The sequence below is a fragment of the Rhea pennata genome, chromosome 1 (assembly GCF_028389875.1).
Source record: "Rhea pennata isolate bPtePen1 chromosome 1, bPtePen1.pri, whole genome shotgun sequence".
Taxonomy (NCBI): domain Eukaryota; kingdom Metazoa; phylum Chordata; class Aves; order Rheiformes; family Rheidae; genus Rhea; species Rhea pennata.
Genome location: NC_084663.1, coordinates 75,875,158 through 75,897,288, shown reverse-complemented (window position 1 = coordinate 75,897,288; position 22,131 = coordinate 75,875,158). Strand labels below are relative to the sequence as shown.

The 22,131-nt window shown below is 37.2% G+C and overlaps 1 protein-coding gene across 1 annotated transcript in view; it reads left to right on the top strand.

Annotated features, from left to right (window-relative positions):
• SCUBE1 (signal peptide, CUB domain and EGF like domain containing 1) overlaps positions 1-22,131 on the top strand; it is a 209,806-nt gene that overhangs the window by 118,380 nt on the left and 69,295 nt on the right. The window contains exon 8 of the mRNA XM_062570700.1: positions 18,179-18,295. Within this exon, the coding sequence (XP_062426684.1) occupies positions 18,179-18,295 (117 nt within the window). The remainder of the gene's footprint in view (positions 1-18,178; positions 18,296-22,131) is intronic.

The following is a 22,131-nucleotide window of genomic DNA, read 5'->3' as shown; positions in this document are numbered from 1 at the left end:
TGTATGTGTTGCTCTAGGGTTCCTAAAAAATCATGTTCCAGACCTGCCTTTTGACTCAAAAGTGGATGATGGTGAAATAAAACCATATTCTATTACACGTGTGGTGTTAAGTGAATAATTGTATTTGTGTATTTACATATTTGCAGTACTTTTGACTGAAATGTAAATGTTATGACTGGAAAGTCATTTATTTCCTTTGTGTTGCTATGTTAGTAACCACTGAAAGATCTTTCCCTAGTGACTGGCGAGTTTCTGTGTGTTCTTCTTTCAAGACTAAAGCATGGCTTGTTTCTCTTAGTGGTTGGAGCCTAGTAGAAGGGATGAAGTGATGCACTGAACAATGAAGATGCTTCTTTAGCTTCTCCTCTCAGTTAACTCATTGCTCACCTCTGTAATGCTCTCGTTCACATTACATTTATGGCCATTAATGAGAATGACCTATTGAAAATAAAAACGATGGAGTAGCTGCATCTCTGCCAGATTTATTTGCATATGACAAAGGGCACACAGTAACACAGCTGGCTGAATGATGCCAACATTTTGGTGACTTCCAGGTGGCTTGTTACTCTGTATTTTCCGTTCTCATGCCTTACACACCACATACAGTATTTCTACTAGTTTCTAAGCACAGTGAGCACTATTGAGACATACCATCCATGCAAGAGATTCTTGCAGGATGAAGTTCTGCTCCATTCCCTTACGGTTGCTATTTCCTTTCTTAAAAGCACCAAGTCCCTTACAGACTCTCCATTACTAGTCTCTGGCAGGCTCAGCACCTATCTGAAAGGACTGCTTTTAGAAGAGCAGAAATATATCTGTGAAAATATGATTCAATTAATTGCTCGGTTAATTGTTGCAGTAGGTGATGACTGTTGTATGGTTTTCAAGTCATTTGTATCTTGTCGCTTGTGATAAACCACAAGCTTAATCATAGGCCAGCAAACAGTCACCATGTGGCAAATGGCATGGTGTCATGACTCTGAAATGGTATTAGATAATAACGTTAAGGTAAAATATTTTCCCTCCGATGAGCACCTGGACATGTGTTGCCATATTTCTTTTAGAATATCTGTGGTTGTTAATTTGAAACGAGTTTGCAGACCTAGCAAGTGACCCATATTGATTTGTTGTTTAATGACGCATTGCTTAAATTGATTTAAGTTGACAAAAGCTGTGAGGCCACTCATCTTGCTTTCTAAAGTGCTATTAACACTTTCAGCTGGAATTTCAGTAAGGCCTATGTTCTCACTGAAAGTCAGGAAAAAATGTATGCGAAGGACCTCCCTTCGAAAAGCCGGTGCGCAAGGTCTAAATGGTGAGTTTGCCCAGCCACTAACAGTATGTAGGGCACAGTTGAGAGGGACTGGGCAACACAGTACACTGCTTTGCTGCTTCACCCTCTGATGAAAGTAATTCTCCAAACTGAAAAAAAGCTCACACTGCCTATCAAAGTCAAGGCAAATAGAATTTAAAAGTTACAATTAGCAGCAAACTTCTTAGGTACACCAGGTCTGCAAGTCCGAAGCCAAACATAGACTCTAGAAACATTTAAGTTTAGGGAAATAGTTAAAAATCCAGTTTGCAAAATACATTCTCACACTTTCTTACCTCCTGTATTAGCACTTGTCAGCCAAGAGCTGAGTTTCTGGAGATGCTGTGTTTGAACAACTGATACCTTAGAAAAACATTAACTAGAGCTGAGAAGAAATGTAATTAGCAAGCGAGATCTGAGTGGGTGGCTCTGTTTATCTCTGCTCTGATTTTTGGTGTACAGAAAATCCAAGTTTGATTTTTTTGGTACAGTCTTAGTACATTTCCAAAGTGTAATGGCATTTTCTTGTACAGCCATTTTTCTTCAGATGCTCTCTAGACAGCTGTTTTAGAAAGTATTGGATGGCCCCTCAGGAAACCTTGTTACCAGCTCTTGCAAACCGACTGATTTTTTGACCCTGCTGCAGGCATTGGATGGGTAGGAAAAGTAGCAGACTTCATGTGATTTTAGTAGTCTAATGGAAGATGCTTCTGATTGCAAGCCCAGAGACAACTTTTTCTAGCCCCACATCATCTACTGCCTGCTATTAAAATTGCTATGATCTTTGTAACTCATAGTACAAGCCAAAGCTATCTTTTTTGTCTCAATCCTTAATCCATTTCACAGAAGACAGAAGCTGGCATGAGATTACTTCTGAACATGACTGCTATCTGACATGACTGTGTATGCCATTCACTTTGCTACAGTAAGACTGGCCATTTCTATAGCTCAAACTGACTCTTAGAGATGTCTGGATCCTAGTCATGATGTGGTCCTGTGACATGTGGCTAAATCTGAACTATAGAAAAGTATAAATTCACTCCCTTCTTTCCTGTTAGATATTTTTTATTTAGATCTTGTGAGGTAGACAAGGACCAGGTCTTCTCAGATGATCTGCAATAAACTTTATTTCAGAGACATTCAAATAATTCCTAGGAATTTTCTTTCTTTCTTTCTTTCTTTCTTTTAGTAAGGTTCAGGAAACCCTGAAGCCTTACAGCTGTTCTTTATCTCCCCTGTCCAGAGAGAGACACTTGGGCCCAGAGTAGAAACTTCTTTCATTTACAAGATGTCACTGAACATTTCTCTGATCTGTGAATGTAGTGGCATATTGCTACTCACACTGTTCGTTTATAGTTCCTTCCCTTCTTCCTGGGCCATTGCTCTGTCAGAGGAGAAAGGGATGCACCTTATTGTACTCCAGATGGACATTAGGCAAAGTTCAGCCATCTGCAAGACTTCTGAGGTGAGATATAAAATGGACATTGATCCATGGGAGTTCTGTAAATTAGGAAGAGTTGTTCATTTGCACATCCATCCTGAAGAACTACACATATCCAAGTGCTCAAGAATAAAGCCTTTTTGTCCTTACTGTTATCTGTAAGGTACGTTTACACTTACCTTGGCACAGGACAGCTTGCACTTGTTATAAATCAGTAGGACAAAACCAGTGTCCTCAGTTCTTCTATAATGTCTGGCATAACTGGAACATTTATGTTGCAGTTGGTTGAGCACAGGCTTTAGCTCTGAAAATTATGTTCAAATCCTTATTTGAAGGTATGGTAAAATACAATTTTTTTTTCCTAAAAATATTTTCAGTATATTTCCCTCAAGCAGTCAAAGAGACCTCCCCACTTTTCCTTGATCTTCTTTTCCTTGAGGACTTACTGGTCCAAGACTTTTTTTTCCTGTCTTGGCATGAGACTGCCCTGGCTGATTAGATAAGTGTGCTAATTCATTTCAAATCTTTTTCTGTCCAGCTCCAGAATTAGTTTGAAACACAGTACATCATGTCCTGCCTACCTGAATGACAGCTCTTCTATTCTATGCACACAACTTCAGAAGAGGCTAGTTTCTGCTGTGCTTCGTTAAGCTCAAGATAGGCTCAATGCTCTGTTCCTCTTTGACGTAAGAAAAAGAATTTTGTAAAACTCTGTTCTTGAAACAACGAGGAACCTACCTTCTATCTCCTAGGGCCAGAGGAAGAGCATTTTCTTGTCAAAGTGGGTTCTTATAACAGTGATCACTGGAAAGAATGGAAAAGGAAGACAGAAGATGAGGCAGGAAAATGTAGTCTTTGCAGTGGTTCTGAAATTATCTGTATCCAAGCCCAAAGGAACCTGCTAGAAGGCACAGGGCGGAAAATGAAACCTGGTGAAAAATGGATCAGGACCGCATTTTCAAAAGTGTTGATTAGAAAATAAGATCAGAGAAACACGCTAGTGGATATAAGCTGGGTCGCATCATTAGACTGTTCATACATGTTTAGGGTCAGGATAGTGGAGAAAATGGGAGTAATACTATCACTACAAGTGTCTTCAGAACATCCAAAATCTACACGGAAATTTAGTCCTTCACAAAATGTGCTCAGCTCATCCTAAGTGAAGACAGCTCAAGGTCTTGCCATTGAACACTGATTCCTCAGGTCTTCAGTAAAGCTATGGCTATATTTGCAGCCCATCTTAGATTCAGGAATGTAGACCTCTATTCTTACTTTGGAGGTGGCTACCAAGATCCTTTCAAACACTTTTACTGTCAATTGATGTGGTTGTGTAAACTGTAGGACTGTTAAAATGCATTGAAGTGTCCTGGACTTCATTACTTAGATTGCTTCTGTAGCCTATGGGGTCTTTTAAGGCATTTGGAAATCCACACCAACAGGGACCAGCTTTGCCATACTGAGATTTCTTATTATATGTACCTATTTTACACTGCATTTCTGACTTCCTGACAATGGCTTATAGGCAGGGCTTTGATTAGTCTATATTCAGGGCACATTTCCAGCAATTAAAGTAGTATTTCACTAGCTTGTATTTTCCCTCACAGTGGCAGGAATCTTTTGACCTCTGCAGATGGCTGTTCTTCCATTTTCAGTAGCCTTCCAGACCTTTTATAATGAATACCCTGTTACATTTCTGGAAAGCAGGGCATGTTTTCCACTAAAACCGCTTTCAGTCCTGTACTTAGCAGAGACATGAGCAGCGCAAAATGTAGTTTGAGAATTCCTCACACAGATGAGGTGTAGCTTGTGACAAAGAATAGCATTGCATGTTCCACAGGACCAAATCATCTCCTTTTTGCCTGAAGGTGGGCATGCATTGGAAAGCATGCGTCCACTATCAGTTCAACTCGCAAGGATCTCAAATAGTGCAGCAGATAGCAGAGGCAGTTCAAATTGGAAGATCGCAAGTGAGTATACTGGAATGGCATCTTCAGAACAATTTGTTAAGAGTTCATTTATTTTTTTTGCTTCGACCACCTTCATGACATGCCAGTACTCTTCTCTGTGTACCTCATGATGGTGCTCAGAAATGTCAACCAAGGTAACTATGTTTATCCTGTTCTGGCTGATCCTGGTGGTTTTGTTTTCAGGAAATATTTTGTTTTAGCCTCAGGCATAGTCTCATGGGCCTTGACCAACTTTTCAGTAGAACTGCAAATTCCTCTATGTCCCAGCTAGTTCATTCTCTGGGTTAAAGTGACTGTTTTCTCTCTGGTAAGAAAGATCCACAGAAATAGTTGCTGCCTGCATGTGAATAGCTGAATGGCTAGAGTCTGTGCAGTGTTCAGCTAGGTCTTTTGCCCTTAGAGATGACTCCCAGCAGGGATTTCCTGCATCCAAAGAGTGCGAGTGTTCTTCATTAGACTCATGAAAGTATACTTGACATCTATTTCAGCCCCATACCAACTAGTAGAAGCATACAAGGGGTGCAGTTCATCTCACCTCATTTTGGAGGTCTAAGATACATACCATTTTCTAAAAGTGAGTGCAAAGTGAGTCTAGATGAAATGGCTGTAGTTGTTTATATTGCAGTATAGTATGCAGTTAGATGAGATGAATCTCCCTTCATTATTTTCTCACCAGTTACCACAGCATTTTTAGCTCAGTACCTGCAGTAGGATTTTAATGGCATGATCACATTGTTTACAAAGGAACAATTTTAGCTCATGTCATGGCTTCCTGCATTTTTCGGTGATGGCAAACTTTTTAGCATCTATTCCATCAACTACATTGGTCAGAGAGATTCAGAGCTTTGTCACTGATCTGTCTTATCTTAGGTTTACCTATTTGCATCTGCAGTTGGTATTCAACTTTGTACCTTATGAGTCACCTGATGAGATAATCAGGCCTATAGTATTTTTTTCTTAAACCACCTACATCTAAGGATTAGACAACTCTATTCACCGTGGACATCAAACTCACTTAGATTTTCATTTGGTTGGGAGCAAATCCTTTAGGAGCACCCCTCACCTAATTACTCCATGACAGAAAGGTACCTAGCAATTTCCACCCAAGATTATCAATGTAGGTGGCAGATTGTGTCTTGTTAATGAGCAGAAGTGGAACCACCAAGTGTGACCTGAACATACTCCTCAAGAATTTAAACTACTTCAGTGTTTCTGTGGCTGAGATATGCAGAAGGGCTGTCTGGACTGCCATGCCCACTTCTTCAGTTTGTCCTCACAGAGGACACAGCTTCCAGGCAGTATGCAGCTTTTACCAGAAGGGTTCTCTACTCTCCTTTTTTCTGGAGAATCAAGATCCTTCTCCAGTAGCTAGCATAAGTTGGAGACAACAGCAGGTAGTCCCCTTCAATGTGAACTTCATACAGACAATTATGGAAGGAGAAAGAAAGGTCACTTACTAGGATCTAGAATTTCTTTGAGATGTGTTGTCCACATGTGCACTCCAGCCACCTTTCTCCCTTCTTCCTCCAACTCCACTTGGAAATTCTTGGAATTTCAGAGCTGAGGACTTGTGGTATGGGACACACTGTGCCCCTTTTCATAGTGTTTGAGAGCACTCTGCTATGTGCTCTTAAGGCTGAAACATATGTGGCCTTAAATTGCATGAGAATAGATCCTGTAAGAATATGCATGTGAGTAACAAGTAAAAACTTTCTGATTTTTCTAGTAGGCTATCTTCTTTTTATTTCTGCCTCTCTCAATGACATCTTGTAATTTTGAGGGTTGTGGTCTTTTCTACTGAAGACCATAAGTTTGGCAGAGCAATAAGGAGGCTTTCTGGCTAATGTTTTGTAGGAGTCATAGAGTAAGTGTTCCTGTGGGCTATGGCTGTCTGACCCAGGCTATTGCCTCCAGTCTGATGTTCTGTTTGGCAGGAATTTCAGAACTTAATCTCTTAGAGTCATTATTTTCTTTTCAGCAGAGACATATGCTTCTTTCTTGTTTACAGGGAAGTAGAATTTACAAAATTAACTAGGATTACTAGAGTCTGATAGTTAACATGATTTTCTTCTGCCAGATGTCAAATGGTTGTAGTAGTGGAGAAATACAGGTGACATCATATCATAGTGGAAACCTCCACTGATCATTATTTCAGGCCTCCAAAGATCTCTCTTCTAATGAGTCACTGTGAATAACTTCTCCAAAGTCAAACCTCTGTCTTGAATTACTGTATTCGATATAAGGCACACAATGACTGTATAGTTCATATGAGAATCCACCATTTTCTGGATTGCAGAAGGAGCCAAATGTAGTTCCTTTGCACTTCAGGAAGCAACATTGCTGAGCTGCAAATCTTACTTCAGCACTACATTCTTTACCTTTTCTCTCTCTTTCTTTTCTTTTTTTTTTTTTTTAATCTAACAAGAGTGTTCTGGCAAAAGCCTTTTTTCTTCTTGAAACTAAGGTTTGTAGGAAGACTCTGTTTTTTCTTACTGCTTTTGCCTGGAATGATCTTCAGAAATAGGAAGACAAAGTGTACACAGTAGTCTGACGAGAATATTCATTTCAAAGGGGAGAAAATGGTACTAAAGACCCTTTCTGGTGAGTTACTGCCCAGGTGTCAGGTGAATGTTGGACTGTAAAGTTAGTATTACTCACTATAGCTTCATGAAGTTAATCTTTAAAAAAGAGTTAATAAGTTTTGGGCCAGTTTTGAAAACTGATAGTCTGGTTAGGTTTGGGATTCTTCAGGTTCAATAAACATAAAAGAACAGAGACTGGAACCTGAGTTTCCAGCATACCCTGTAATGCCTGAACTAGCAAGCTATTGCAATAAAGAGTGTTATAATCTCTAGTTTTCCATTAGAAAATTTCCAAAAGTCTTAGACTGTTTTTTTTCCAATGTAAAATAAAAATAGATTCTGCAGTCTTGATTTTTGGTTCTCTTTCAAAATGAAATAGTTTCCAGGTGATCCTAATCTCAGTTTTCCCATCTCTAACACCATGGAGATGGACAAGTAGTATTTAAGTTTTCAAGTGTGCTTCCAAAGCAGTTAACTTTTATCATAGTTGCAATCTACCAAGGGTTACTTTAAACGAAGAGAATTTTTTCAATATATACTGCAGTTCCTGGCTTTGTTGTACTGCATCCTAGGACTCTTTCAAATGACTTAAAATATATCTTATTTCTATAAATGGCATTTATCTGACTTAGAAATGCTCAGTGTCAGAAAGCCAAATGTGCCACTCTATATACATCACAACCTTTTTTTTATTTTACTGAATAAAGCATTTAAAATGTGCTATTTAACAGGCATACTGCCAGGAGGATCTATAACTCAGTTACTAATTGTGAAATCAAGATCCCACTTTAATTCTTTCTGTCAGTTTTACTTTGCTATATGAAATTATAGAAAATAGGCGGAAGGAATTCCTGAGGTCATTCATCCATTCTCTCTCTCCCAAGGGCATATCCTTTCATCTTGAGTTATCATCACTTCTATCCATTGAGCTAGTGAATAGTGTGCTATTTCCTGTAAAAATCCCTTTTCTTCATTTCTTTGCAAGTGATAAAGACTCTGACCTTATCCAGAATTCCTACCACTACCTTCCATTGTTTTGCTTTTCAATTTTAGATCAAAGGATTTGTCCCAATTCAGGAGATAATGCTCCTTAGCAGTATTCAGAGTATTTCAGTTTTTTAAAATTTGGCTTCTCTGTTTAGAGAGAGCAACACAATCACAACTAACAGTGCAATTTTAAAGGGATAAGACTTGATTCATCAGTGTTTATAAAATGCCTGATCCAATCTATCGATTGTAATTCCCTAAATATGCAGTGTTCCCTTATAAGGAATAGAATGTTTCTAAAACAAAAACTGCAGGACTCATGATTCACTGCAGGATTCACCTAGTCATTTCTTCACACATTCACTACATGGCAGTGCAGTGTTCTCATCCTATTTTCATGCAAATAATATTCTACCAATCATGAAATTGCAGGGAAACGGGGGAGACAAGCATAACAGAGTGAATGTTCATTCTGTCTCACCTTTTTCATTCCCTGAGCAGGCAGATCATTCAGTTTCTCCTTCCTTCTGTTCACAGCTATTTGTTTCTTTCATTATACTCTTCTGAATGTTCTTTCAGCATCACAGAGCATAATTTACATGAGAATGATATAGTTGTGTCTTAACTGAAAATTCAAACATTGTAATTGTGTGTTTAAGTTTCTCCTTCTGTTTGTTGCCTTTTGGGCTCTTCTCTGTACCTTGATCTCATACCATATATTCCATGCGCTGCCACTTGCAAGTTCTTTTATGGATGGCAGCAGCAGTTTTATCGCATGTCATTGCCTTGTTACTTACTCTGCATACTTCCTCTTATTTAAAAGCAAGCTCAACTGAGTAATCAACAGAATTTTTTCCAAACAAATTTGCCTTTCCTGAGTTCTATTCTAATCTCTTCCACATTTCATACTTTTGTATTTAATGCCAGTGCATTTCTGGTTAGAATTTGAGACTGGCCTTTTGGACAGTTAGGCAGTCTGCTTTTAGGCATGGTCACACAAGTGAACGACATGTAACTAGTGATGCCATGATTATAAAACCATTTCCATAAGATTCCCCTACGTAACATACATATTAAGAGCAAGAGTTTACCTGCGCAAGGACCCAGCATCCATTGCAATAACTAAAGAGCTGTATTTGGTGGAGGTTGTGCTGCAATATCAACCTGAAGTGAACAGATGAGATGTCAATACAGGCTACCTCTGAGCCAAACTGAGCAAAGAGCTTTCTGTGTGCAATAAGGGGGTGGATTACAAGTTATGGGCTAACTTGATTTCAAGTACCTTTTACTATTAAAATCTATGAATGAATTTAGTGTTCTTGAAAGTGAAGGAGCAAATGATACTCAGCTGAGCAGGACTAACTGCTGACAGTTCTGTGCCTGACCCTCTCAGAGAACTGCTCTAACATACTGTGGCCCTGGCTAGCAGTGTAGTGGCTATTCTTCCTGGGAGAAAGAGACTCTCTATGATGCTGAAGTAAGTAAAAATATCTGAGCATATATATGTCAAATATAAGTATATGAGTGGTAGGACTAAAAGTAACACAGCAAGTTCATTCTCACTTACAATCTGATGAGCTGACTTTGGGAATTTCATCTCTGCACAACTGGTTTCCATGTTTTTACTGTAATCTTGTGTTTCTATACAGAAGTTATTTTAGCATCATACCATTTCATTTAATATCTGCTTCTTAACTGTGACTAAATAGTACATGGCACAGTGATTTCCAGGTGTTGGGCTATATGAGGTCTTCAAAATGCTACAGTGATATGATCAACCAACTCCTGGCAGTTTTCTCTGAAATATTACTCCAAAAAAAAAAAATCAGTTTGAATTGCAGATAGTACTCACTGGCATCCTATGCTCTGTACAGGGCTGGTTCTGCAATTGACTTCTGGTGAGACATATTGTAAAATTTTGGGGGAATCAGTTCAGGACATAAAGAAAATGAGAAGAGAGTAGCAACTCTATGATAGCTAGCGAGAATCACTGATGAATATTAACATGACATTTCTCTGCTTTCCTATACTCTTACTTTAAATTTACTAGGCATTTGGCTTTCTTTCAAAGATATCTTTAATCTTTCTTCACTTGGGAAAGTGAAGTGAAGTGAAGTAAAATGAAGTGAAGTGAAGTTTTCACAAGGAAATCTGTAAATTTCGTTGTTTTATATACATAGGTTGGAGAGTCAATTTGTGTTTTACTGTGTTAAATACAGACAATTCAACTCATTTTTATGTGTTTAGAATAGACAAGCAGGTTATCTCTTGGTTCAGACACATCAGTAGTTTACAGCAACTTTAGTTGTGGCGCATCTGTTGAGGAACAAAGATTGCCAGTCGTTTAACCATTGTCACCACTCCAGCTGCTAAGTGATATTACTTCACAGAAACCTCATTCAGAAAAAAAGTTTTAAGATAGTCCATATATGTCATACTGGGCTGGTTAACGAAGGTGAGTGCTGTAAATCTGCCATTCAGCTTACAGACTTTAGCTGTCAATCTCACCAGCACTGATTTGTTCATTTGTCTGAGCCCTGAATTTAAGATTATCATTTTGAGCATAAGATACTGCATTCAGACAGGGCTGCTGTACACATCTCATATAAAATTCAGACCATGTATAGAAACAGATATGATTAGACTGAATATTATTACCTACAACTTTTCCTGGTAGCTATGATCTACCTAATAGGACCTGATAGCTACTCTAAATTCACAGCTCCAGAGTTCACCACAAATTGCTTCCTACTGGCATAAAAGTTAGCTCAAAATAAGCTCTTCCAGTGTAGTACAGGTGTTGGGAGCAAAGCCTGAGCACATCGTGTTTTGCTGACACAGTGAGCTTTAGGATGCTTCAAGTGAAGGGCTATCGAACTGCTAGCCTGCTCTAACTTGCACTAGTGTCAGTGTTGATATTGGCCAGTCATAGCAACATAGCAAGGTATGAGAAACAAGCGTTTTTCTCCCTTCACCTTTCAGATATACTTATCTCTTACCATGTCAAGCTGAAGAGTTTACAGAAGCTTGAAAAACTTAGGAAAAAAACCTCTGTTTAGAGGGATTCCTATCTCTTCTACTCCCTTTTGTCTTAAAGTCAGACATTACCCAGATTTGTGTCTTTAGACAGCATTAAACCGATCAATAGCCTTTTAAATCTGAGAATCAGTTAAAAAAAAAAAAAAAAAAAAAAAAAAAAAAGTTTTTCCAACAGCAATTACCTTCAAAACCTGTTACTAATTACTAGCTGAAACGAGAGAACAGGGCATGTACTGTACCTTTTGCAGTGTATGCATCTCACTTTCTTTGGAGTTTGATGTTATAAATGTACAGATAGGGCCAATCCTAATCTTTTATTACCTATACATTGCTGCAAAAATTCTTCTTTTCCCCTGCACAATGCCTTGAGACAGGAGTTCAGTGTAACCTTCCTCTCTCATTCAGAGGAGAGGGAAATAATTAGCTGTACACATTTTTTTTTCATTTTCCTCTTCCAAGAACAACTCCTGTGGAAGGAGCTGCCATTAAACTGTGCTCTCTCTCATGCTCTTTCCTTGAGAAAGATAATTAAGACAGCAGCAGTTGTTGCAAACTTACTTGAACATAGGTGGTGACTTTAGTGGCTTCCTTCTCTCTTTTCGTTTGAGACTGTGTATGATTTCTTCTGTTTTCACTTCAGCTGGCCACTTTTGGTCTTCCATTAAAGTTTCTTTGCATTTTTATACATACACATTAATAAAAAAAACAGCTCCTTCATTCAGAGTTGTTCTCCAGTCTTTCTAGTCATACATTCATGATCAACAGATGGAAAATAAATAAGGCCTCTGCATTGTGATGACCAGAGACTGCCGTACTGGTTAACAGCATTTTTGGAAAAGATCAGAGAACCACCTATTTTATTTTAGGTGTCTTGAGAAACATGACTGATCCCTTTGTTACGTCTCCACTTTGTTCCCTATACTCACATACAACATCCTTAGTTTTTAAAATCTTATATTTTAAGAGTATAATTTGAAAATTTGGTATCATCTTAAGGAAAATTTTGTCACACTGAACAGCATGCCAAGTGCTTTAACAGGTTGACTGAGTCTAGGAAAGCAGAGTTTTACATATAGGTACATGTACACCTTCCAGAGTTTATAGGATTTTTTTTTTTAAGTAGAACATAATTAAAGTGAACCCAAAATGACTGACTTTGATTAAGAAAAAAAGGAAACACAAACCTGTCTGTTAGATAAAGACTTCTCTTACGAATCTTGTTGCATTATTATATTAATCTGTAGGAGATCTAGACTGGATGGAGAAGATGAAATTGTCTTATCCCTGTAAATATTTACATTTAAAGAGAAAATAAATATTATCAGGGCAAAAAATACATTAAGAGGAAGGAGGTATCAAAACTCACCTTTAATAATTTTTGTATTATTGGGAGCCATAAAAATGGTATTTTACATTTCTGGAGCATGTATTCTAATGAATTTCAAAAGATCTCATAAGAAATAATGCCTCTATTTTACATGAGGAAACCAAAATAGCACAACATTTCTCTAGAACTCCAATGCAAGTGATTTGCTAAGGGTGACAGCACAGCTCTTGGAGAATTAGAGAAGAAATCTAGGTCTCCATTTTCATGCTCGAGCTTTTGGAACAGGAGCATTTCCTATTGGAAATATGAATGTATCAGACTTCAAAGAGATGCTTAAATAGTATGCTGAGTTTATTCTTGAAATTGATATGCTGCTTGATGTCCCTGTGAGACTTCCTTTCACCCTCTTTCCACTATTCTTTATGAGAAATAAACGAGGTAAAGCGTAACTCAGATCCTTAGTCTGAGGGTATGTGAATCAGTTTCCACTGAGTCATACAGTCATATAGTTTGGAAGGGACCGCTGGAGGTCATCTGGTCCAGCCTCTTGCTCAAAGAAAGGCTAGCTGCATCAAGTTGCTCAGGGCTGTGCCTAGTTGAGTTCTGAATATTTCCAAGCTTGGAGATTTCACAGTCACTCTGGGCATCTGCTTCAGTGTTTGAATGCCCTCATGGTGAACATTTTCTTCCTTATATCAAGTCAGAATTTCTCATTTTGCATCTTCTGTCCATTGCTTCTCATCCTTCTACTGTGCACCTCTGAATAGCAGACCTGCCCTTTAGTGTGTTGACTGCTCCTCTAATTTCATATCATACATCAGCTTTCTGAAAGTACACTTCATCCCATCATCCAGGTCATTAATAAAGACATTTAGTGATGTTGGCCCTGGATCATTAGCTGACAGATGCACTATCTTGTCAGTCACTAATCTATTCCATCTCTCAGTAGTGTGGCCATAAGAGTACTCTGGAAGACTGCGTCAAAAGCCTTGCTAAATTCAAGACAAACAATGTTCATGTCCTCCCTTTATCCGCAGAGCAATTCATGTCACTGTAGAAGGCAGTCATGTTAATCAGGTGTGATTTGGCCTTGCAAGGTTGATGCTGGCTGTTCCAAATTATCTTGTATTTCAAGTGTTTGGAAATAGATTCCAGGATGATTTGATGCATAAACTTCCTGGGTTTGATAGGGGGCTGGCTGGCCTGAATTCTCCAAACGTCCCCTCTTGCCTGTCTTGAGGATGGGTATGATGTTTGCCTCTTTCCAGTCATCAAGAACCTTCCTCTGTGTTCATGACGTATCAAAGATTACAGAGCATGACTTCACCAAGACATAAATTACTTAAAAACCTTCAGATCTTGTCCCATCTTGTCCCATCTAGTTGTGTGGGTCTGTTTGGCTTTACACTGTAAGTAAGTTCCTAGACATTGTTTTGGATTTTAGTTCAAATTGACCTAGGTTGTCAGAGTGAACAACAAAGATTCCAAGATTTCCCTCATTTTCAATAAAACCTGTAAAACCATACCCTGTTTTTTTGATCATAGAGATGACAGAGCTGTTTTTGAGGCAGATTTTAAATGGCCTTATGAAATACTAGGCCACTTTAAAAAAAACAGATTTGAATAGAGGCTTACATTTTCAGTATTTGGATTTTATCTTTTTCATTAAAACAGCAGAAATATAGGTTTTGGAAAAAATTCATGATGAAACATGATGAAAAATGTGTTCAGAATTTCAGACATTTATTAGTATTCAAAACCAAATAAGCCCTGTCTGGTGACAGTTTTATTTTTAAGAAATTGACCAAGCTGTATTGCCACCCAGTAGAGATTCTAGTTTAGTTCAAAAACTGCAGGTCTAGGACCTGAAGGACTTACCTGTCACTGCTAAACCCTTGCAGACATTGAAATGGCATATTAAATGAATACTCATGTATATTCTCTGATAACTTATTGAGTATTCCTGATACAGTGCTGAAGGACTGACTCCTCAAGCTTATGCTTTCTAATAGGATATTTTAATATGCAGAAACAAGCATATCTCATAGTACCAATGGAATTAAAGCTGTTAAAAAAGATAAATATAATAATCTAATAAAATTCAGGCATATCATTTTGGTAATGATTTTGGTTACCTCTTGTCTATAGAATCATGGAGCCAATATCTTAGAGATTGTTCCAGAATAAGGATCTTACTGTGGAAACACAATAAAACTATAAAAGTTGTCCATTTTGCCGTGTGTGTGTATATATATACATACACACACACATGTCCTTTTCTTCAGTAAGGAATTCAACAAGGATGTAAGCAGGCTGCAAGTCTCACTTTAAATTCACAGTAAAGTCTAACAGTTTCAAATGATGAGCTTTATCTTAATTTAGAATGAATTAAAATGTCAAGTTTCCCAACACTACTTTGTGTCTTCCAGTCTTTTTTCTGTTCCATAGTCAGAGTAAGAAACATCAGAAACATATGTCAAAAAGGCCTGAAACAAACAAACAAAAAAGACTAATAGATACGCTGAGGTGACCTTTCACAAAGGCAAAACCAGAGGAAAATCTAGTCCATAGGATCAACATTACCCATAAAGATGTGATTCAAATTTTGAATGTTCATTTTGTCCCTTCCATGTAAGTATAACATCTCCAGAATAATGGCTTGCAAATAAATGATTTACTTCTGCTCTTTATTTGAGATGTAAAACTTAAATTGGGATTTCAAATATATACTAAAGTGTGATAGTGGTGAGACAAAGAATGGGTTGAAGTCATTTCTAGCAGAAACAGAAGTGGAGGTGTACTTCAGGTTATGTTGCATTCGGGTCTCAGCAGTTCTATTTGATGTAGCTTGTGATACTTCTTTCCCACATTCTACTATTTACATTTGCTTTCTTTTACCATTTTTTTTTCTCACGACCTTGAGTTTAAGGAATTTCATCAATACATCTCTGTGATTATTGAAAATGTTAGAGGTAGTCTCAGATGTCCCCTCGCTCACTTGAATCTTCATTCTGTTAGAGCTGGTCATCTATTTAGTCAGAGTCACCAGGAAAGTTGAAGGGTATTTATTGTTTTCGGTTTGTTTTACTAAATCTCTGTGAAAATAAGGAAAGCTGGCTTGATTCCCTCTATTTATACATAGAAATAACTCTTGTTCACTGAATGACCCTTACCCTATAGATCCAGTCATCCATACCATGGGAAAAAAAAATTGTTGTGTCTATTCATTTTCATTGGATATCATCCAGAAAGCAGAAGTACTACTGCTTAAGTAATGTTCATCTCGTGGTGGTGAATGCAATAAAGAATTCTTCATATGTCATAGTCAATCTGCTGAAACTTTTTCCCTTCTCTGAAACATAAAATCATTCAATATTTTGGCCCATGAGGGCGCACACACACATTCAGATGCAAATGGAAGTGCCAGCCTTGTAATTTATAGAAGAATTCTTCAAACAGTAGTTTCAACAGTTAAACCTACAAAAAAAAAAGCTCTTCCCAGGGGAATTAAAGAAAATCAGAGCTGTATTGCTTAAACAGTTCGGTTCAGATCCTGCAAGTTTTACTCACCTAAATGGTCTGTACTCATGCAAAATGGCCCTTTAATTTTGTTGATTACACAGGTGAGCAAGAACTTCATCTGAAGATAAGGAGTTGCAGAATCAGCTACATTTTTAGAAAGCTGTCTCCTAAGAACATACCTATTTGTTAGCTGTGCTTGCTAGCAATTATATACAATTACATTTGAATATTAATTACATTTTTATACAATGTTAGTGTTTAGCACATATATGCACACAGTATAAAACAATTTAAGATATATCTAATAAAGCAAAATATATCTAATAAAATATATCTAATAAAGCATGTGTAAAGCATGGATGGGAATGTTCCGTTCCATGCTACTAATGTGTACTTCCGTGTCCCACAGCCCCTTGCTTTCAGTTCGTTTTTAAGTGCCAGCAGCGTATTCCCAAACTGATATAGATGTTTGTACCAGTACAAACAAACAAACAAAAGAATTAAACTATATTTGCTACTTTTTAAGCAGTGATGTCCATGATGTGCTCCCAAAGGCCAGCATAAGTTCACCTTGAGCACATTAGCAGAGGCTACATTAAAATAAAAATTCTTAAGTACTAGCCATTTTAAAGATAAAACCTTTCCTATTCTGTGTAAATTAATTTTGATCAATATACTATTCCAAAGCATTTCCTCATTAGCATATCCTATAGTTTATTGTCAGACCCTGTCCACTGAGAACAATTGTGACACAGACTGTGAATATTCAGCACTAGAAGTCTGTAAATCTGAGTAAGTAATGACAGAGCCTCTTTAGAGAGAGTCAAAAGGAGGTGAGCTGAGCAGAATAATGGCAGTCCAGGGGAGGGGCATATTTTGATTTAATCAGAGCTATAGCAACTAGAAAAGATATTTTTAAGAGGACTCACTCTCTGAAATAAATGCTTTTTCAGATAAATGCACAGTTTAAACTGGCTTGCTAAATTGACATCCTTATATCCACTCTCTTCTCTGGATCTAAGGAAAATTGATCATTTCACTTGCCTTTCATCTGTATTACAGATTTGTGTGCGTGTGTATGCGTGTGTATGTACATGTAAGGTGTGCCTGTGTGCACACACAAGTAACAGAATGTAATGGCAATGAGGGAGGGGTTTTTGATTTTTTTAACAAAGTTGAAGGGTTTTTTTTTTTAATGGAGTGGTACCTAGTAGTCATTGCCCACTATTGTAAAAGCTAAGAAGTATTGCAGCTTTCTCTTGCCTGTGTTTGCCCAGCCACCATTCTACATACTACAAGCACTGGGAAATTTCAATGACACAGCTTGGAATGGGTTCAGTGACCTCAATTATGCCCTCCCACCCACTCCAAACTCCTTTCAATTTGCAAAAAGCTTTAAGTGGACAAAACCCAGATGCCTTTTGCTTGTAGTTCAGTAAGAACAGATTGGGCATGTAGATTCTTGTCAAAGTGATGTATGTAGTTCATTTTCCATTAACTCTTTCTTAACTAAGGATTTTAAATTCTTAGTTCCAAGTCTAGCACTCTGCTCTGCTTTCTACTGTTTTTAAAGTTCATTATGTCTACAGCATCATTTTAAAAAATGAACCTTAAAAAGCTTTGGCTAGACATTGACAGATACAAAACAGACTGTATGTTTGATTCTGCTTTTAAAGGCAATCACTTTTTTTTCTTTTTAAACATGTTTCATATATAATAACGCATCCTATTGTCTAAGACAGTTCAAAAGCACTGACCAAAGATAATACAAACACAAGTTTGAGGGAAGAAAGAAATCATGGCTTGTGGAAATGATTTACTAGTCCAAACAAGTACATGGGCCCTGATGACCTTGAGAGCTTGCTTGAGTTGGCTTGCTTAAACCTAGATTGCTTTTGTAATGTTGTAATATTGCCCCAGCGAGTTGATCTCCCCCACCCCCGGACATTTCATTACACTCCCTTTCTCCCCCTCTCTCTCTCTGTCTTTCTCTTTCTGCAGAAACATGTGCTGTCAATAATGGAGGCTGTGATCGGACTTGCAAGGATACGGCGACAGGGGTACGGTGCAGTTGCCCAGTTGGATTTACTCTGCAGCCTGATGGGAAAACGTGCAAAGGTCAGCTTCTGTTTGCTTTGCAATGCATCATTTGCCTTCAGCAATTCCAGTACAAGATGTAACTATTCAGATATTTAATCAATACTTTGAGTTAAGGCCATACTAGCATAGTGATTGCAATTGAGTTCATTAGCTTTCTCCTTCCCTAGTTTTTCTGTATTTGCTTATTTTAATCATTTTACTCTGCATTCATTGGAGGGTTTTATTACTGCAGAGAAATTAGATACAGAGGTCAAACTGTTTCAGACTGACCAGAGCTTGGAAAAAAAAAAAAAAAAAAAAAAAAAGTTCAGGGCTGCAAAAACCTTCAGATTTCAATGTGAGACCTTTGTAAAACTTGAGACATCTCATGGTGTCTGAAGTTGTACTTTCAAAAATCAACTTAAAAATCTAAACCAGAACATTTTTACCTACAGACAATCAAGTTATCATTAAGTGAGACTGAGCAAAAGCAGGAGAGGTATTACTCAAAAGAAATTCACACACAAAAAAATTGTCTATATCCACCTATTTAAAACATCAAAAGTAGCCAGTTATAAAAGAAACTCAAAACCTAGACCATTTTTCCGTTTTCATATTGTTTTCTTCTCGGTTCCTTGAAAGAGATTTGTAGATAGACATCCAAGAGAACATGGCCTGTATTTTGTTGTCACAGAGAACACTCTTTTGTCACTCAGTGATTTAGCATAAGTTGACCTAACTTGCTAAGAAACTACTGGCACTATTTTCTTCAAAGTGACCAAAACCATCAGAATATCTCCAACCCAGGACTTGATGTTACCTAAAATAGTAAAACCCACAAAAATAAACAGAAAATCTGTGGTTTCCCCTTGCTCCAGGCTGAAAACTCCCAGTGCTTCAGCATGATCGTGTTAATATTTATAGAAATAACAGTCCATTTGCCTGTTTATTTGAAAATAAAACTTTTAAACTGCCATTGCACACAATGTTAATAGTTAAGAGTGAGCACACATCAAAAATCAGTCATTTTAGTTCAAGCCACATAAAAATAAATCTTCATTTTTACTGTCAGACTAGCTATGCCATAGCAGAGGAGTAACACTGATTCTACCAAGTGTTTAAAAAGGAGGCATTTTAATACTGTAATGTACACCTAGACTTGATCATGTTTATTATCAAAAATGCATCACGAAAATAAGATTAATTCCAAATTTATGTTACTTCCATTCAGAGGCTGGGCCATAGAGCTAACATGAATCAATACTTATATAATAATTTAAGCCTATAATTAGCACTGCAGACAAAATGAAATATCCAACTCATCTTCAAACAAATGCCCTAATTCTAAGCTATCTTGCATTTTATTTTTTTCTCTTTTTTACAAGAATAAAGTATAAGAAACAGAATCCATGTTATTTATGATGTTGCAGATTCTTTTTTTGCATTCTTAAAATAAATGGCAACTGGAAATTCACTTACTTTGTTGAACAGACCAACCAGCTCATTTCTTTATAACCTTTATTGACATTTTAGAAAACACTCTTCAACACAGAACAGCAAAATATGTATTTTACATTTAATTTAACTGAATGTAATAATTATCTATTGTATTGCACTGTGAGATTTCTGGGCTGGTTTCTGCTTCCCTGAAGGTAGATTATAAAGTCAATCCTAAGTCAAAATTGTCTTCTGAGATTTACATCTTCTGCATGTCAAAAGGAGCATTTCCATGGAGTAACACTGATGTCTTCTCTGCTCCTCTTCCTTATATGTAGATCTGGCAAAAGACTGAGGTGAGGGAGTTCAATGTTCACATATTCCTTCCCTTGTTTTCTATAGAACTAAAAGAAAAGAGCAGACTTCTCAAGTTTTCTCCTTTAATTTTTTTCCTTTACTCTCCTTGAGTTGACTGGCCAGGGATTTCTTATACATGCAGTTCCTTGTTCCATGTATGTGTAATAATTACGTCTGCATTATAATAGAAATGGATAATCCATTGAGTGCCTTCTAAAGCATCTTCAGGGACCATGTAGCTATCACATGCTGTCTTTTGTGGACAGAATTTCCAATCTATCAAACATCACGATGTCTCCAAGTGAGGTTTTTCACAGAAGCATCACTTTGAGAGCAGCTATATTTCTAAATATGGGAGAAAGATATATCCCTATATGAAAGTAAAATACAGAGACAGGGCATGCAAGAAAAGTTGTGAGAAACTGGAGGGATAATTAATGTATTAACTGAAAAATGCAATTTTGGGTTGAGTGAAATGATTAATATGTTTAGCTTAAAGTTAGCAAGTAATGTTGACCCAAAAGAATGTTTTGATTGGAAAGTCTATGATTTTTAGTCCATTTTGGCATCTCCCTCCCTATGGCTTTCTATATAGTACAGCTACTATTTGAAAATATGCAGTTGCTGAGATTCAAGGGTTTTAAATAAAACTCGGAGAAGCATCTGAACTGCTGAATACTCCAAGGAGGATGTTGTGCAGTTTATTCATCTGTAGTTTTAGAAATAGACAGTTTCAGCTCATTTGTAGGTGATTTCCTCAATAGTGCACTTTTACCATACTAGTATTTTATGGAAACATATTGCCACTTCACTATGTTTTATTAGTGAATCAGTTAATTTAAAGAACATATTTATTTTTAAATTAATGAAACAAAAATATGATTTTTTAATGTAACAAATGTTCCTAGATGGCTCTGGTCAAAAATCAAGACTGGTCTGTTAGGCATCATCTATGCATATAAAAGGTAAAAGAGTTTATTATCCAAAATGTTCACAGATTTTTTTTTTTTAGCAGTTTGGAAGTTCATTAACTGTTTAATATTGAAGAAAATAAATATGCCTATAAAAGAAAAGGTGTTTTTTTCAAAGAAAGAGTGTATGCAAACATGATTTATTTGCCAAAAGATGGTAAATAAATCCCTGTAAATGTCAGTAGTTGTTCCACACTTTGTTTGCAATAGCATAATTCATATTCTATAACTCTATTGTAAAAGCTGGGAGACATTCAAATCACAGAGTATAAAACTGAGTCAGGACTGAAATTCCAATGTTTCTACTGGCCTTTTCCCAATATATCAGAAAGTGGAAGGTGCAGGGAAGCATGTTACAATGTAAGAGACTAATCTTCAGCAGTTTTGCACATCGACCTTTTTCACAAGCTCCATGGGAAGTGGGAGTTCATTGTACTGAATCATGCTGCTTTTGTTAATGCAGAGTGGAGACAGGTTTTTAGTGAATTTCAATAAAATAGAAGATCTTGTGGCAAAAATCTTAGTGTGTGGAATATGCACAAGTAAGCTGGTAGCCAATAGGAAGATTACTGTGGAGGAAGATAGTTTGATTTCTTTGGCCTAACCAGGACAACTTGAAAAATCTTTTTGTCTCTGATTCTTTCTCCCTTGTGTGATCTTGCACTGAAATAAGAAGAAAGCGTTGCCTGGGGGGTAGTTAGAGGAACCTTCAGTTGAGTTAATGGTGACTGAGATCAGATTTACTAAGTTTTTTCTCTTCCTCTTTGAAAGTTAGTCTCCAAACCAAATCTTCTCTCAGCTAGGTTGGTGCCCAGTGGAAAAATGCTTCTTATATCCCTTCACCTTTCTTATCAGCTGTAGACCATATCTCTTAAGAAGCCAAACCTTGGAGGTCTTGATCAGCTAATAGAAGAGGAAACACATCCCAGATCGAAATACTTCTATACTCCTCCCTCTTATTAATGATATTTAATTCTGCTACCATTGTGATTGGGTGGTCCCAGCTTGATGCTGAGTTCATTTGATCCTGTTGATTATTGTATTATGCATGACAAAACAGGACAAAACAGGATAGTTCATTTCCTGAAATACCTACCAAGTCATCCCACA